Raw genomic sequence first — 16,275 nt, 5'->3', positions numbered from 1 at the left:
TCACAGTGGTCAATCAGTCTCACACACATAGCTTCAGGATAAGGAGATACTTAATTAGCAATTAGAACAAAACATTTTGGCTTTGAGTGCTATAAGAGCCAATCAGAATTTTACATCAGTCCCTTAACATACTTCTATATTAATTAGAAAACCCTGGATCTCCTGCATTGTCATAGCATCATTTTACTTCCCTGATTACTTCCAGACAGGATAACCCACTCTCAAGAGAATCCTAATTTCAAGAACAAAATCTCCCAGTGATTTGGGCTATGTGTATGCTGTGTGTACATTTCATATTGTAAAACTGTAGGATTTTCTGTCCTGCAGTGATTAAAGCTGATTGAAAATGCTCACAACTTATGGTCTGGCTTTTAAAGTACATTACTTAATTTGCATGATTATTAGCATCACTGGAACAGTTGCTATGGTTACCAAATCCTTCAACTCTCATTCCTTAATCCCTTTGAAAAGCTGCTTCCTTGAATGTTGTTGATCTTATTGGTCATCTTCAGTGTTTGAAGCCATTCTTTACCTTCCGTAAGGTCCCTGTGCAGTTGTGAGTTTATTCTGGATAAAAGAATTTGGAAGTGGTAATTTTAAATACTTAATTTGAATTTGAAACTAGAGAAGATGAATAGGAAGTGTATATTTAATCTGTAAATTATGTGGATGACTTGAAACACTTTTAAAAATAGACTAGATCTGTGTCTTTGAGAGGGAACAAAAACAAGTCTTTGATCAAGCGCAAGTGTCAAACCAGATGGCCTACAACGTACTTTTCAAAATGCTGGCATATCCAGTGCTGAAAAGATGTCCAATTTCCTATATTGCCAGTCTCAAGTGTACAAAAATGATAAGTCTGGCCCCCAAAAGTCATGAGACTGGATTAAAAATCATTAGATATTTTAAAATAGTAAATCTGAAGTTCTTTTTATTTTCCTTCTGTTTTTTGAGCCTTTTTTCACGATTTCAACACTTACTCCACAACAATAAAGGTTAAAAATTTACTTTTAAGAAAAAGAAAGCTGAGATTCTTTCTACTCACATGAGTCCAGGAACCTATGACTTGTGGGGAGGATGGGGGGAGATTGCAAACCCCACAGTTAAATCATGAGATTTGGCAACACTGGATTCCTCGGGAGCAGAGACTTAACACATTTTTTCCCGAAAAAGAGTTAGGTACCATCATGGTTTTCTGAATAAAAAGGTTGCTTTTAAAATATTTATCTGGAATTCCCTGCTAAGGTAAATAATGCCTGAGATTAATAACCCTGAAATAATCTTTACAATCAAATGTATTTTTCATTAGTTATCCAACTTGTTTGCTTTTGTAGTCCTCTCATTTTGGGGGGATGAAACTTGGCTAGTTAGTTTCACTTTTTATAGTTACTTTCATGCTCCAGCTCTCATGCACAAGCCTAACACTCTATGGTTTGAGTTTATAGCATTGAGGGGAAGTGTTTTCATTGGATTAAAATAATCATGAAAACACACAGATTTTGTTAAACCCCGTGTTTAAAGATTGGGTTTATTTGTTTTGGTTTTAGATGTGTGAGTTTAGGCCCTGATTCAAGGAACCAGTGGCTTATGTCCCATTGTCTTCACTACATTCACTTTATGTACATGCTTAAGTGCTTTCATGAGCAGAGATGAATTTAATCTTATGCTTAACACTAAGCACTACTGAAGTACTTTGCCTAATGGGGCCTTGACACTGACAGCCCTTGGCACTGAAATCTTCCTTATCTCTGTCCTGCTGGATTGTTTTTTGTAATATACACCCCTTTCCAACCCAAAGCAGAACCAAAGAACCATTAGTTGCCAATCTCTTCTGGTTATTCCACTTGCACTGGTTTTGAAGCAGTCCTCTAGAAGCAAAGGCTTCCTGCCAGAGCTATCCAGACCCCCTGCAATGAGCAGTGAAGCATTTCACATGCATTGCTAAAATTATATATAGCATATATTATATTTAGGGCTGAGGTTTGGTGTAGATCTGTAATTCCAGCAGAAAGTCTTACTCTGGCCCTGGATCCATGCATTTAGAAATGCACCAGTAAAAGCTGAGCTTCAGAACTTGAGCATTTAAGTCCGGGTTCATGATACATTCAGCAGGAGCACTAGAAAACTTGCATGGTGAGGTGTTATTAACTCTTATGGTTTATTTCTCATCTATCAGTTCTCTAACAGCACCAGCGTACTAGGGCCTTTACAGAGGGCCCTGAAGAAAAGATCCAGGTCCCAAGGACCTTACAAGTGCAATCCCAGAGGTAGAGGAACAGTGAGGATGTGCCATGCGCGCTGCAAGGGTTTGTGTTTTTGTCTGTGATGAGGAACAGTTTAAATCTCCTTCATAATATTCATAATTGTCACAGCCTGATTACACTGCGCCCCATACACCCAGAAACACCCCCCCCCCCGCCCCGTTATTCTTAGGGAACAAGGGAGGGCCGGGTTCATGCACGAGATTTAAGCTGCCTCCTTGGAACTCACTTTGCAAAAACCCTTCATCGCAAAGGGAAGCGGATCAACAATAATTCCCTGCAAGGGAGACGGAATCAGTGCTGGAGGAGCCAGGGCAAACCCCATTACAGGGGGGTGGGTACAGAGCGAGCTCTGCCGACTGCTGCTCGCTCCGGGCTTTGCACAACCACCAAGCCCTTGGCGGGGCAGCTGTCCCCGGGCCGGGGAACCAGGACTACAACCCCCAGGAAGTGCTCCGCCGTCCCAGCTGCAGTAGGCAGGGCGCTAGCAACGTGGCGCTGCGCTGCAGCACCCCCTGGCTCGGCGCTGCCGGGCGCTAGCGGGGCTGGCGGGGAAGGGAAAGTTTCTGGGGCGGGAGTTTCTGGAGGGTTTCGAGCCGGATCGCGGCAGGCGAGGCGTGCCCGAGCCTGGGGCACCCAGCCGCCAGTCCCGCCCCAGGCGAGGAGAGCGCAGGAGTTTCGCGTCTGGCTGCCCGGGGATCCTGGATGTGGATCCCCGGTCCAGGGTCGGGGAGCCCCGCTCCTCTCCGGGTCTGGCTCAGAGCCCCCCTGCTCAGGGCTGCTGCTGCAGCGGGGGCGGATCCCCCCCGGGCACAGATGATCGGAGGGACCTGAATCAGTCGGTTTGGGTTTTACTGCCCTGTCCCGGGCTGGTTGGAAACAAACTTGAGCCGAACTCCCCGGCCGGCCTCTCGCATCGCCATGGGTAAGTGCCGCGCCGCCCGGCGAGGGGCTGGGGGCGCAGCGGGGGTTGCGGGGCTGGCTGGCTCCAGGCGGAATCCAGGGGGCCGGGCTGGGGGTTGCTTTGTCACTCGCCGCCCGTGCTGGTGATCCCGCTTTGCTGCTGCTTCTCTCCCAGCCCCAGTGACCTCCCCCCGCCCGGATCGCACAGCCCGCCTGGGGGAGGGGGATGGTTTAAGCCTTTAAGGGATGGTGCTTCCCGGCAGGATCGGTGGGGGTGGAGGAGAGATGGATCGGGGGGGTGGTTTGTCGTGTCTCCCCCCTCTCCCTCCGGGAGTTTTGGTGCTGTGAAGGAGGCTGGGTTGAATTCACACCTACACAGCCCGGAGGTGGGATTCCTGCTACCTAATCCATAGCAGGGGCAGTGAGGGCAGCTTCCCCCCACCCCCTGAGCTGGAGGGTTCAGATTCCATGGCCCTCTCAGTCCTTGGGCTCTCTGCTGAGGCTGCCACCGCTTGGAGCTGGAGGCTTTTGTAATATGGATTCTTGTACGCTAGGAATGGGCCTGAGACCCTTCAGCCCATGTCCCAGAGTTCATGGGATATCAGGCTTGATGTTAAGTGAACTGTTACTGATTACTCCAAATACTTCCTTCATTACAACATTGCCACTGATTTCCTAGAGTCCTCTCCTCTCCCTCTGGTGTAGTAGCGGAGAACCACTGTCATTCATTCTCCGCCGGCTAATTTAGATTCAGTTAATCCTCATACCACCCTCACAGCCAACTCTAGCACGCCGGTCTCCGTTTTCAATAGAGGCTAGTGATTTTGGGTGCTGCTAGTTTTGGGTGCCAACTTCACACACCTTAAAAAGGGTTTGATTTTTTCAGAGGGTGGGTGCACAGCACTTTTTGAAAATCAAACTCCTGTGAGTGCATCTAGGCACACCCAAAAACAGAGACACCCAAAATCATTAGCCCCCTTTGAATATAGAAGTCACATTTTGGTTTGTATTGGCAAGTTTCAGACCACTGCTAAGGCTCTGAAGCGCCAGAACCCTGTAGTCAGGCATAAGCATGTAGGGTGCTGTATCCCATGGGGCTGAATTGTAGCTGTGTCTTTTTTTTATTGCTAACTGCTTGTGAACAGGAAGCACCAGACCAGAAGTCTTATGAAAACGTAGCTAACAGAAAGGATCCGAAAAACACAATGAAATTTTCACACACAAAAAAGTTGACATTTTCAAACTGATTTTTGACAACATTTTGAATTTAGAAATCTTTTTACCAAATCTCGTAGCAAACTTTATAGGCCAAATTATCCTCTCTGCCCCAGCCCATTAATGCTACTCTGGTGATATGAAGGGGTGGAAACAGCTCCTGGGGAACTCCCAGTGAAAGATAATTCCCCAGCCATTGAACCAAGCTGCTGGAACTCTCTGCCAGCCCCCAATGTGCATGGCTAGTATTTGGGGCACTGGCATCTCACACCGTGACCTAGCACACCCATAGGGGGGCTTTGCAGCCAGAGCATCCGTTAAAGCTGCTCAGAGGCGCTGATTTTTGCCAGAAGCTACTGCTTGCCCTTAGACTACAAGGAGCACAAAAGGTGGCTTAAAGCCAACTTTGTCCCCAGCCCCACTTCCTGGCATGAGTGGAGGAACAGAACAACTGAGAATTAGAACCCACTATTAAACTTTTTGTTAAAGGAAGTTGCATTGATCGAGAGTGTTGGCACTGGTCTTATGCAAATAATGTCCTTAGTGGTACAAAAGTCAGTTTATCTGAATCCTGACTGGCACCACCAACTACTATTCTAGCCCTGAGCCAAGTGCACACTTGACAGAGAGGCATCGGTGAGACCCACCAAACTTTTTCCCCTTGTGACATTAAGTAAAGATTCAAGAGAGGAGTGCAGATGTGAAAGCCAAGTGCAGGGACACATGTCACTGAGCCCCCATGACAGCATTGGAATTGACTGAATAGCAAGTTGGATTTAAATCAAAGGTCATAAATCGTTAGTGCCCACAAAGATAATGAGAAGTACAGTAGAATGGCCCTGTCCCCTTTCTGTTCTTATTGAGCAAATATTGTTTCTAATTATCTATATTACATGTGTGCAAGAAGTGATTAAGTGTAGGTAACTGCATGGAGGGTGGGTTTTGGCATGTATCATGAGTGACATAATGAATACAAAAGGCACGACAAAACTCTACAGAATAAATACAAATGTAAATCTAGCCTTTACCGAGAAATAACCTTTACTGCATACTGTAATTAGAAGCTAAATATAGACACTTCCTGTAAAGCACAGACTGCAAAACATCTTATAAAGCTCTAGTTGAGGAAACTTTTCCATTTTTCAGTGGGTGTTTCCATAATTTTTTTTCCCAATAGTCTATTTAAAATAACAGTATTTTAAATTAAAGCAAAACCAGTAACAAAGCATCAGTGTCACATGCTGGAAAACAGCATATTACAGAACAAACTCCTGCCTGCATCTCAACATTTAGGAGAAATAGGTCATTTGGTGTGGTGAACATTATCTGTACGATTATTACTGGTGTTGCCCAAAGACCCCAGTCAGGTTTCAGGCCCCGTTGTGCCGGATATTGTACAAACACAGATGAAGTGACAGTCCCTTGCCCAGAGAACTTAAGGCTTTTGTCACCAAGAAAGATGCAGAGCCTGAGCCTGGCCAGGAGAAATAATTCTCTATTACAAGCCAGTACTTTTTTAACACCACTGCCCAGTTATCCTTATTTTCCACTTGTCAGGTTCTCCCATGGTAATTTTTTCCTTCTCTTGTGCCTCTCATCAAGGCTCTCAAAGCACTTTACAAATACTAATTAAGTCCCACAAACACCTCTGTAGCGCTGTATTATTATCCCTATTGTACAGAAATGGAAAAATGAGGCGCTGAAAAGTTAAGTGACTTGACCAAGGTCATGTGTCACATCAGAGATACAGGCAGAAATAGAATGAAGGGGTTCTAATTTCTGCTATCATTGGAGAACACTGCTGCCCTAATATTACTCTAATAGGCTATATATAAAGGCCGGGTATCTTGTGTGGGGCATTAGACCTAAATGATGAGACTGAGGCCCCAGGATTTTGTGGCAGGGACCTAGGGATTATGTGGCATGGTCAAGCACTCCACTCCTAACTGCCCTCCACTAGTCTAGTCCAAACCATTTAGTATTCTTTGTGCATCTAATTTGTTCTGATATTAAATTCAGGGCTTGTCTAGATACAGAAGTTGCACCAGCTGAATTTAAATCTGGTTAGTTAAACCAGTGCAACTTTTGTGTATGATCTCTCTTATATTGTCTTCATGCTGGTTTTATTGGTTTAACTTGCTCCTGTACATTTACCCACGCAGGTGAAACTGATCTATGTTTAAACTGACATAAGAGAGTAAACATATAGAGTCATATCAGTTTAATACAATCAGTGTAAAATCATGCCTTTAATTAAAATGGTGCAACTTTGTGGGTAGACCACATGAGAGAGTCTGCTTTCACTGAAGTCAGTGGGAAAGCTCCCAGTCAGGCTGGGATTTTACCCCAGGCCTCAGTTTATTTTGTGCTGCCCCACTGTTTTATTTTCAGTATGGTTCGACTGCCTGTACTGACCATACCTACCAGCCTGGTAGAAGTTTTCAGTGTAGAGCTGGAGGCATTCAGCATCCAGGAAAGTATGGGGAGTAGCTTTGGTTTTTGGTTCCCAGGGGACAGCTGAGGCCTTTGGTAGGGGGATAGAATGCACTTCCTCTTAGCCTCCCCCTTTTGGTCAGAGGCAGAGGTGGTTTTAAATCAGGGGGTAGGAGGGATTGAGCCACCACCCCAGTAACCCTTGACAGCAAGTAGCTGTGGGCCCCTACACGCACTCCCAACATCTTCCATTGCATTCAGCACTGAAAAACAAGCTCTATGTTCCTGCTAAAATACTCAGCAGTGAAAGAGTTAACGCTGAAGTTTAAACTGTCCTCAGACTTAAATTAAGGTGACTGGAGCATTTCACACCTCTCAGAGCACACACCACCAACCTGGTTTTGCATTCCCTTTGGCTTTCTTGCCGTGATAAGGGCTAGAGACTTCTTTTTAGCTAATGAGATTCGGGAGCATAACTGTGCTGCAATTTCAAAATAATCCACACTCATGCAGCAATTTACCTGCACACACATAATCATGCAATGCACAGGGGCCAGGCTATATGATACCACTTATCTGGTGAGGAGACATTAAAGGGAAATCCTTGAGATCTCTGCCTCTGTTATTAGCATTAGCAAAGGGACTTAAAAATTGAGCTTTTCAGAGGAAAGAAAGGGGACACAAAATCGGTTAGTTTAATATTTTCTACTCCTATTACCTCAGCGAGTCCTGTCTCCCTGCCCAGGCTCAGATGGAGGGCCAGAGACACAACGTGAGGGAAACAAGTGAAATAATGGTGCAGGAAGCTGTAAATAAAGACAATTGTTTGTGTTAGCATAACACTGTCTAGAACTTCAGTATCCTGACCTAGAATTTCTGATGGAAATAATTTATCACATTAAAAGTCAGATACAGTAAAGTCAGATCTTGTAATGGGGAAGTTTGGATCTAAAATACTGGACATCCCTTGTAATGAAAAGATGATGGTAAGACAAGAAGGAAGGATCTTCTTAGGAAGTCAGAGTTTATGCTGGACTTTAGGGGAATGGAATACATTTTTCCCAGGAAGGCCTGACCATTGCAGGGAATTAAGGAGGGATTAGGTAAGAAGTTAGAGGGAATGTGGTAACGAGCAGCAAAGGGTTCACAGGATGGCCCAAGTGGTCCTTTCTAGCTCTCTGGTGTGAGAGTTAACAGGCAGGCAGGAGTGTCAGTATTCAGCACATAGAGACAGTAACTTGCTCCTCTGATGATTTATTTGTGAAAATCCTAGGTGGTGAAAAGAACCCACACAGATGCTTCTAAGTTACAAACTGAGGACTAGAGCATCATAATGGTAACACAACCCACAGAAAAATACAGAAAGGAGAAAACTACATCCCCTGGCTGGGAAGTTGTTGAACATACAGAATAGTTTGGACAGTCTAAGGAGGAATTACCCTGGCTTCTCCACTATAAATCACTGACTTCCAGTTACAGCTAAGTCTTAACTGTGTTCACATTCACACCCCAGGCCCACAATTTCAGAACTGTGAGCACAAATATGTGCGCCCCTTTCCATGACTAAACTCCATGCACAGTTGTGATGACTGAATGCACACTCATTGTAATTCCATAAATACATACCCAGAGAGATGCTTGGTTGTTTATAGGCATGATTACCACAATTGTACACCCAACTGGTGTAATTGTTTGTGTAACTTAGGTGCGCAAATGTGCATGCTGAAAACCTGGGCCTCCTTTTATCAGAACAGCTTTTTCCATTTTCATTATAACGCCAGCAGAGTGAATCTTTGAAATTCCACTGTTGCTTGCTTGCTTTCCAGGTCGTGCATTGCTGGTCCTTCTGTTGCCTGCAACCGTCTCTCTCCTGGGTGGGTTAATGTTCGGATATGAGCTGGGGATTATCTCTGGTGCCTTACTGCAATTGCAAATGGACTTCCACCTCAGCTGCTTTGAACAGGAAATCCTCGTGAGTTCCCTGCTCATTGGGGCTCTCCTTGCCTCTTTGGTTGGTGGGATCCTCATTGACCGTCATGGAAGGAGGAGGGCGATACTGGTCAGCAACCTAATCTTGTTGGGTGGCAGCCTCATTCTGACATTGGCAGGGTCACTTATTTGGCTGGTATTTGGACGTATGACTGTAGGGTTTGCAATCTCTGTGTCGTCCATGGCATGCTGCATCTATGTCTCCGAAATGGTGGCTGCTCATCAGCGAGGGCTGCTGGTGTCTCTCTATGAAGCTGGCATCACCGTGGGCATCTTGCTTTCATATGCGCTGAACTACATCTTCTCAGACATGACTGAGGGATGGAGATACATGTTTGGATTGGCTCTTGCACCGACTGTCATACAGTTTCTCAGTATCCTGCTCCTCCCGACTAAGCCTGTTGTATTAAACCTTTGGGACTGTGACTCTCAGAAGGGCCTCATTCAACTGCAAAACAGTGAAGATGGAGAGGAAGCAAAGCCGGAGCCATGTAAGGAGAAGCATTATTCCTTTCTTGACCTTTTCAGGTCTAGAGACAACATGAAAAGCAGGACTCTGGTTGGCCTGGGTTTGGTGCTCTTTCAGCAGTTCACCGGGCAACCTAATGTCCTGTGCTATGCTTCCAAAATCTTCCGCTCCGTGGGATTTCAGAATGATTCATCTGCTGTCCTGGCTTCCGTGGGGCTCGGAGTGATGAAGGTGATTGCAACATTAGTTGCGATGGTTTTTGCAGATAAGGCCGGCAGAAGGGTATTATTGATTGCTGGGTGTGTGGTGATGTCTGTCTCCGTCACTGCTATTGGCCTCACCAGCTGGACTGTTCCATTGGATAAGGCCAGAGACTGTAAGACTGCCACAGAGTCCAATGCTTCGTACACCATAGCACAACATCCCATGCAGCCAGTATCCTCCCGACCAGCTGTGTTGTACATCCCACGGACTTCAGCTGCTGGTGAAAGTCAGTTGAGTCCCGGTTTTGCTCTTACCAGACTAGAGGATCTTACAAAAGACTTTGCCAGCACTAGAAACAGAGAGATCATTACAGAGTCTTCCCGCACTCAGAAAATGGACCTGCCAAATCAGTCCAATGAAGAGACGGTGCAAAACACAAGCTCTCCTTTCAGCGATACTCCCAATAGGGAACATATAGTTTTAAATTGGATTACTTTGCTGAGCCTGATGGCCTTTGTGAGCGCGTTCTCAATTGGATTTGGACCAAGTAAGTATGGCGTTTATACATGCTCTGTCTGCCATAACCCATAGTATAAAACCATGACTGAGCGTCACAATACTCTGGAAACATTGCTATGTACCTGCTTTACAAGGCAGCTGAGGGTCCTGCAACTGAAAAAATATCCCACACTCGTGCCTCCCTGAATGATTTCATATGCTCCAGCCCTGCAGACTGGAGGTCTGGTACAGCATCAGTGTAAGGTTCCCATACATATTACCTCTGCCCTGAGTTATTTTTTTAATAGTTTTTTCTGTGGTGTTCATCACTGTAGAAACTGGGCACCTCACAAACATTGAGCTGATCTTCACAACGCCCCTGGGAGGCAGGGGAAAATTATTAACCCCATTTTACAGATGGTAAGCTGAGGCACGGGAGGACTAAGTGACTTACCAAAGGTCATGCATGAGGTCAATGGCAGAGCTGAGAGTAGAATCCATATATCCTGAGTCCCAGTCCAGTGCAGCCTTCCTTTCTTCCTTACTGTAGCTGGCAGGTCCGTCTCTAGGCTTTAAAATATATTTGGAAAACTCACAGCACATAATAAGAGAAGGAAGCATTGGCTTGAAGCTACATCTGGAATTTCGTGTTTTTTAAATAGTTACGGTTCACTGTCCAAAAGGCCAGTATACATCAGTGCCTCACAGCACAATTTTTGGTCCCTGGGTCTTCATGGCCCTATCGACCTTCCGCATCTCTTCTGAGAGAGTCAGCAAAGGTGACAAGTCATTACTGCCAACTGGGGTGTAGACGCCCATCCACTAGGAACTGAAGTGGGATTATCAACTCATTTCACAGGTGTTACCAGTCACTTGCCACCTGGCAATGGCTTTTAGTCATAACTCGCCTGGACCATATTTGATAGGTAATCCGCAGTTGAAAGCTTATGTAAAGCACACCCAACCTATCCTCATTCCAGCTGCCTTTTATTTTAGGCAATGGAAGGTGTATTACACTTGCCTAAATAGATATTTTGAATAATTTAAAAATTGAATCATTTTTGCTTTTAATTTATTGTTATTTATAGTTACCCCTTTGAAAGTATCCCACTCACGTCTGCTCCTTGACCAAATTCCTTGCGTGAGCACCCAGATTTGTTACTGCAGAGCTGCTTGTGAAGTTTTTATTTTGGGGAAAAGGAAACCACATCTAATGAAGTTAAAAAGATCTAAGTAAAAAGACAGTAGGTCCACGGTAGGCCTCATAAACTTGACAGCATCCTTTTCAGTTGTTTTATGCCATCACATACGGTTTCACAAAATACTGAATTATTTCTGGGACATACCTAGATTATATACTGAAGTGTCCTGCACTCTGTGACAGGTAGTGTGGTCCCTTGGAGATTAAGAGAACTGAATTCTGTTCCCAGCTCTGCCGCATACTTTCTGTGCAACCTTGGGTAAGTCAGTTAACCTCTCTGTGCCTCAGTTTCCCCATCTGCAAATCTGAACTAATACTACTTATCCACCTGTGTAAAGCACTGAGCTCCATGGCCAAAAAGCACAGTGTAGGGGCCCAGTACTGTTGTTATTATTTTATAATGAAATGCATGTAATAGAAACAGCTGCCTAGAATCCTGCAAATTAGACACACGACTGGGTAAGTGTTAGGTGTGATGCTCCAAGACTGAGCTGCATATGTCCCACCAAGTCTAAAGGGAGCAGCTATCCCTGCTCATCTTTCTGGAAATGGCCTCCCTGGGCATGAGAGACACCCTCACTGTGTGTACTGTTCCCATCTCTACAAGGGGTGTCTCTGGTTTTAGACAAAATGTAGCGCTGTCTCCTGCCTTTATCCTACTGTTTAGAACTGAGCCTGTTTATGTCCCAAATGTAGCTTCAGGTAACTGGGTTTTTAGGAGCTTTTCTGCAGATTCCTCCTGGGTCCCTCTCCCTGGGCCTTTGTGTGTAGTTTGTCTCTATATTTGTATTTTGTTCCTCCACAAAATAGTAAAGGTGGGATTTTAGAAAACTCTCAGCCTTGGCACTCTCCTGTTGAAGTCAGTTGAAGCTTTAACGTTGAATTCAGTGGGTGCAGAGATAGGCCGGTGTTCAGCCCCTGGTAAAATCCAGCCTTAAAACTTTCCCACGCCCTTTCACACTGACCTTGCCTAAAGATGCTGTTGTCTCTCCTTCTTTCCTCTCTGCAGTGACATGGCTGGTCCTCAGTGAGATCTATCCTGCTGGAATAAGAGGAAGGGCCTTTTCCTTCTGCAACAGCTTTAACTGGGCTGCTAATTTACTGATCAGCCTCTCGTTCCTTGATCTCATTGGTATGTATAGTCCTCATTGGTATGTATAATCCTTCCCAAATCCAGTCCAAGCACCCTTCAGTTCCCTACTGTCAGGCTACTAGAATCAGCCAGGCTACCAATGTCCCTACTGGCCACAGGATGCTGTGTGGGGATTGGGTATCATTTCGGGCTGCTGGTGGTTAGGTACTAGAATGGATACAACCCATGTGTGAAGAACTCACGCTGTGTGTAACACTGAAGTCAAGCCTTGAACTGGGACCCTCCTATACTACCAGGTGAGACAAAAGGGCACCATTCCTTAGCCACCCTGATAGGAGCCAGGCTGATTTTATCTCTGCTAGCAGGGCCGGCTCCAGACCCCAGCGCGCCAAGCACGCGCTTGGGCGGCGTCCCGCGGGAGGGCGGCAGGTGGCTCCGGTGGACCTCCCGCAGGCATGCCTGCGGAGGGTCCGCTGGTCCCACGGCTCCACTGGACCTCCCGCAGACGTGCCTGCGGAGGATCCGCTGGTCCCGTGGCTTCGGTGGAGCATCCGCAGGCATGCCTGCGGGAAGTCCACTGGAGCCGCAGGACCAGCGGACCCTCCGCAGGCACGTCTGCAGGAGGTCCACGGGAGCCACGGGACCGGCGACCGCCAGAGCACCCCCCGCGGCATGCCGCCCTGCTTGGGGCGGCGCAAATCCTAGAGCCGCCCCTGTCTGCTAGAAGTGGCTCCCTGCAGCTTCTGTGTCATCCATGGTGATAAAAACACCATAGCTTTTGCTTCATTCTTTCACATTGGGTTATTTTGTGATGTGGGCAATGGAAATGTTGTACTGGCCGAGTGCAGTGAATCTGAATCCGTCTGGAAAGCACCAAGCTTGCAACTTTTGCAACCCCTTGCTCTTCAACTTTTCTTGCCAGCAGAGCTGTCTGATGCACTAGACTGAGAAAATCATCAGGTACTGCCTGGCCTCTGGAGCCGAGGTTAATCCCTGCTCCTTACACAGCTCTGGCAGGCAGAGACTGGGATGTCAGTACTTCAGAGTTCTGGAGCTGTGAGCTGTCTTTCTCATTGGCTGATTCACAATCCGGGCCTTGTGCGTTTCTCTGCTATGTTTTACAGGCTTCTCTAAGTACAATGGCCCCACACAACACAACTGATGTTTGGTGAAGATACCAACTTGCTTCATATGCCAAAGGACATTCAGTGCAAATGGTGTTATCTCTTGTTAACCCTTCACTCTTTTGAACCTGTTTCTGTAGATGCCATAGGCTTGTCATGGATGTTTCTTCTCTATGGAGTAGTGGGAGTGGCAGCTGTTATATTTATTTATCTTTTTGTTCCGGAAACGAAAGGACAGTCTCTGGAGGAGATAGACCAGCAGTTCTCAAGGAAACGGTACGTACGCTGTGGTGCTGGCTCTTTTCCAGGTCAAAGGGTCCTACCCTATGACTTTAGTAGGGGGTCTTTGTAACATACACGAAGGATCAGGCCCCCAGTTATTCATCCGAAAAACAACTGATCTGTGTTACTAAGGGCATGTCTACACTACAGAATTATGTTGACCTAAGTTATGTTGTCATACAGTCGCCTCAGTAATTAAATCACTTTTGCATGTCTGCGCTATGCTCCTTGTGTTGGAAGTGCATGTCCTCACTGGGAGCGCTTGGGCCAATTTAATTGTCGGGGCGGGGGCATTGTGGGATGGTTCCTGAAAGCCATTAACAGTAGATGTAAGCTGCACAATGTCTACACTGACACTGCATCAACCTAACTACATCGTGAAGGTATAGATATTAAGTCAGTGTAGCGGGGCAGTTACACCGGTGGGAGCAAACTTTTAGTGTAGCCACTTCCATAGTTAGGTCGACGCAAGGCAGCTTATGTAGACCAGGCCTCAATTCTGAATGAGATCATCCACACAGATGTTTAATGCAGTTTAACCAATCCAATTTAAATTCACACCTCCAATTAGTTTGGATTAACTTTCCTGAGTATTCCTGTATAGACAAGTCCTTAGATTGATAACTAGTCAGCAAAATGTCTGTGAATGAATCACTAAAAATCTGAATCGTCTCATCAGTGGCAAGATTGATTTGTGCCATTTATTTATTTGTACTGGATGCATTCCAGAGAATGAGTCTAGACTGGACAGTTTCACGTTCTTATTCTCAGACACCATTACAGTAGCGACAGGTCAGGGCTGAGGTGCATTAACAGACCTGGGGGGGAATTAGGGAGAAAATTGCAGGGGTTGCTGCAGGTCAGCACTGAGTTGCACTCTTAGCCACGCTATGTGGGAAGCCCAGGATTGGACTAGGGGGCATCACAGATCAGGATTGAAGGGCATTGCAGGAGATGCAGAGGAAGGACTTTAGTTTGCCATTTACACCCTACTTATAAATTAGTAGAGTCATAGATTTTTAAGGCCAGAAGGGACCATGTAGTCTGCCCTCCAGTATAACACAGGCCGTAGCTTTTCACCCAGTACTTCCTGCATCAAGCCCATAACTTCTGGTTGAGCTAGAGCAGGGGTTCTCAAACTGGGGGTCAGGACCCCTCAGGGGGTCATGAGGTTATTACATGGGGGGGTCGCGAGCTGTCAGCCTCCACCCCAAACCCCGCTTTGCCTCCAACATTTATAATGGTGTTAAATATACAACAAAGTGTTTTTAATTTATGAAGGGGGTCGCACTGAGAGGCTTGCTGTGTGAAAGGGGTCACCAGTACAAAAGTTTGAGAACCACTGAGTTAGAGCATGTCTTTTAGGAAGATGCCAAGGAGGGATTCTGTGCCCACCATGAGGTGAGAGGGGAAGAAAAGTAAACACTAACACACTGATAACAGCAGCTGCTCCTAGCTGACCTTAGTCATTGTCCGGCAGGTTGTTGAAAGGAAACACATTCAGGCGAAGATTTGGAAGAAGGGGAAACTTTGCACATGCTCAGTACCAAAGGGTAGAGCACTCCAGCGCATCCTGAAACAAACCACCTGCAGCGAGTGTCACTGTCAGGAAAACTGTCAGGTCTGTGACAGCAAGAGATTTATTCTGGATATCTTCAACATAAGGCAGTCACTGGCTCGAAGGAAAAGCCCTGGCACAGTAAGCAAGCACTCTGAACTCATTGCAGTGCCTTGAATCTTGAGACACGGATGTTAGCAATGCTGTAGATTGTGTCCCTATATATTTGTGCTATATGTATAGACAATAGCATTCTGGACTCTGAAGAGGGACTCTCTCATTGCTTTGGTATCTTTTATTATTTCAGAGGTTGGAACCTCCCACTGTTTGTTGAATTTATGTTTTTTTGTATTTGAGAAATAAAGCACAACTTATGCCAAGAAGTCCGGATTCTGTCTCTCTGCACTATCTGTGTGCAGAATATTTATTGTCCTGGTTAAGAGACCTTCTTGCTTCATTACTGATGCACAGGCTGTTCCATGAGTATGTCAAAGATTTAACAGTTTGTATTATATATTCTTAGTTTTTTAGCTTTTGAGCAGTGCCATAGAGTCTGTCAGGTAATCTAAATAATTGCCCTGACTGAACAGAGATAACTATGCAGCCAATGCTAGTCCACAGGGCTATGGGGCAATATTTTCCAAAACATAGAGGCCAAATGTTCTAAGTAGCCCTCCTCCTAGCTGATTCCATAAGATTTTCACCAACAGAAATGGGTATTTGTCTGCACACCTCCTGGTGTGGTGTTCTGTCCCATCTAATGGCACCGAGACCACTTAGAGAGAAAGAGAAAATGAGTCTGCTCTACAGCCTTAGCTAATAGCTAGTTGACTTTTAGCTCACGTGGTAGATGTTCATGCACTAAGCTCCAGAGGTCCCTGGTTTGATCCCACCCGACAACGACCAGGGTCTCTCAGCGTTACACACATTTCCCCATTTTGCACACACAGAGGCTCTTTTGCATGCATGGACACGGGTTTTGCTTGCACAAAAGGTTGTGGGTGTGCAGTTTTCAGGCACTTTTTTGAAAATTTGGCCCCAAATC

At 45.8% G+C, this 16,275-nt stretch overlaps 1 protein-coding gene across 1 annotated transcript; it reads left to right on the top strand.

The window, feature by feature from the left end:
- The first annotated feature begins 2,816 nt into the window (after window positions 1–2,816).
- SLC2A10 (solute carrier family 2 member 10) lies at window positions 2,817–15,610 on the top strand. Its single transcript, XM_044986675.1, has 5 exons — window positions 2,817–3,186; window positions 8,639–10,021; window positions 12,183–12,305; window positions 13,531–13,666; window positions 15,153–15,610. The coding sequence occupies exons 1-5, from the start codon at window positions 3,183–3,185 to the stop codon at window positions 15,247–15,249; spliced, it is 1,743 nt and encodes a 580-aa protein (XP_044842610.1). The 5' UTR covers window positions 2,817–3,182; the 3' UTR covers window positions 15,250–15,610.
- The last annotated feature ends 665 nt before the right edge of the window (window positions 15,611–16,275 follow it).

The sequence above is a fragment of the Mauremys mutica genome, chromosome 13 (genome assembly GCF_020497125.1).
Source record: "Mauremys mutica isolate MM-2020 ecotype Southern chromosome 13, ASM2049712v1, whole genome shotgun sequence".
In the NCBI taxonomy this organism is placed as follows: Eukaryota; Metazoa; Chordata; order Testudines; family Geoemydidae; genus Mauremys; species Mauremys mutica.
This window is presented reverse-complemented; position numbering and strand designations above follow the sequence as displayed.

Excerpts from the sequence above, each read along its gene's own strand:
- SLC2A10 (XM_044986675.1), top strand. Across the intron at positions 10,022-12,182 it reads CTCAATTGGATTTGGACCAA|TGACATGGCTGGTCCTCAGT; the intron begins GTAAGTATGGCG and ends TCCTCTCTGCAG. Across the intron at positions 13,667-15,152 it reads CAGCAGTTCTCAAGGAAACG|GTTGTTGAAAGGAAACACAT; the intron begins GTACGTACGCTG and ends ATTGTCCGGCAG.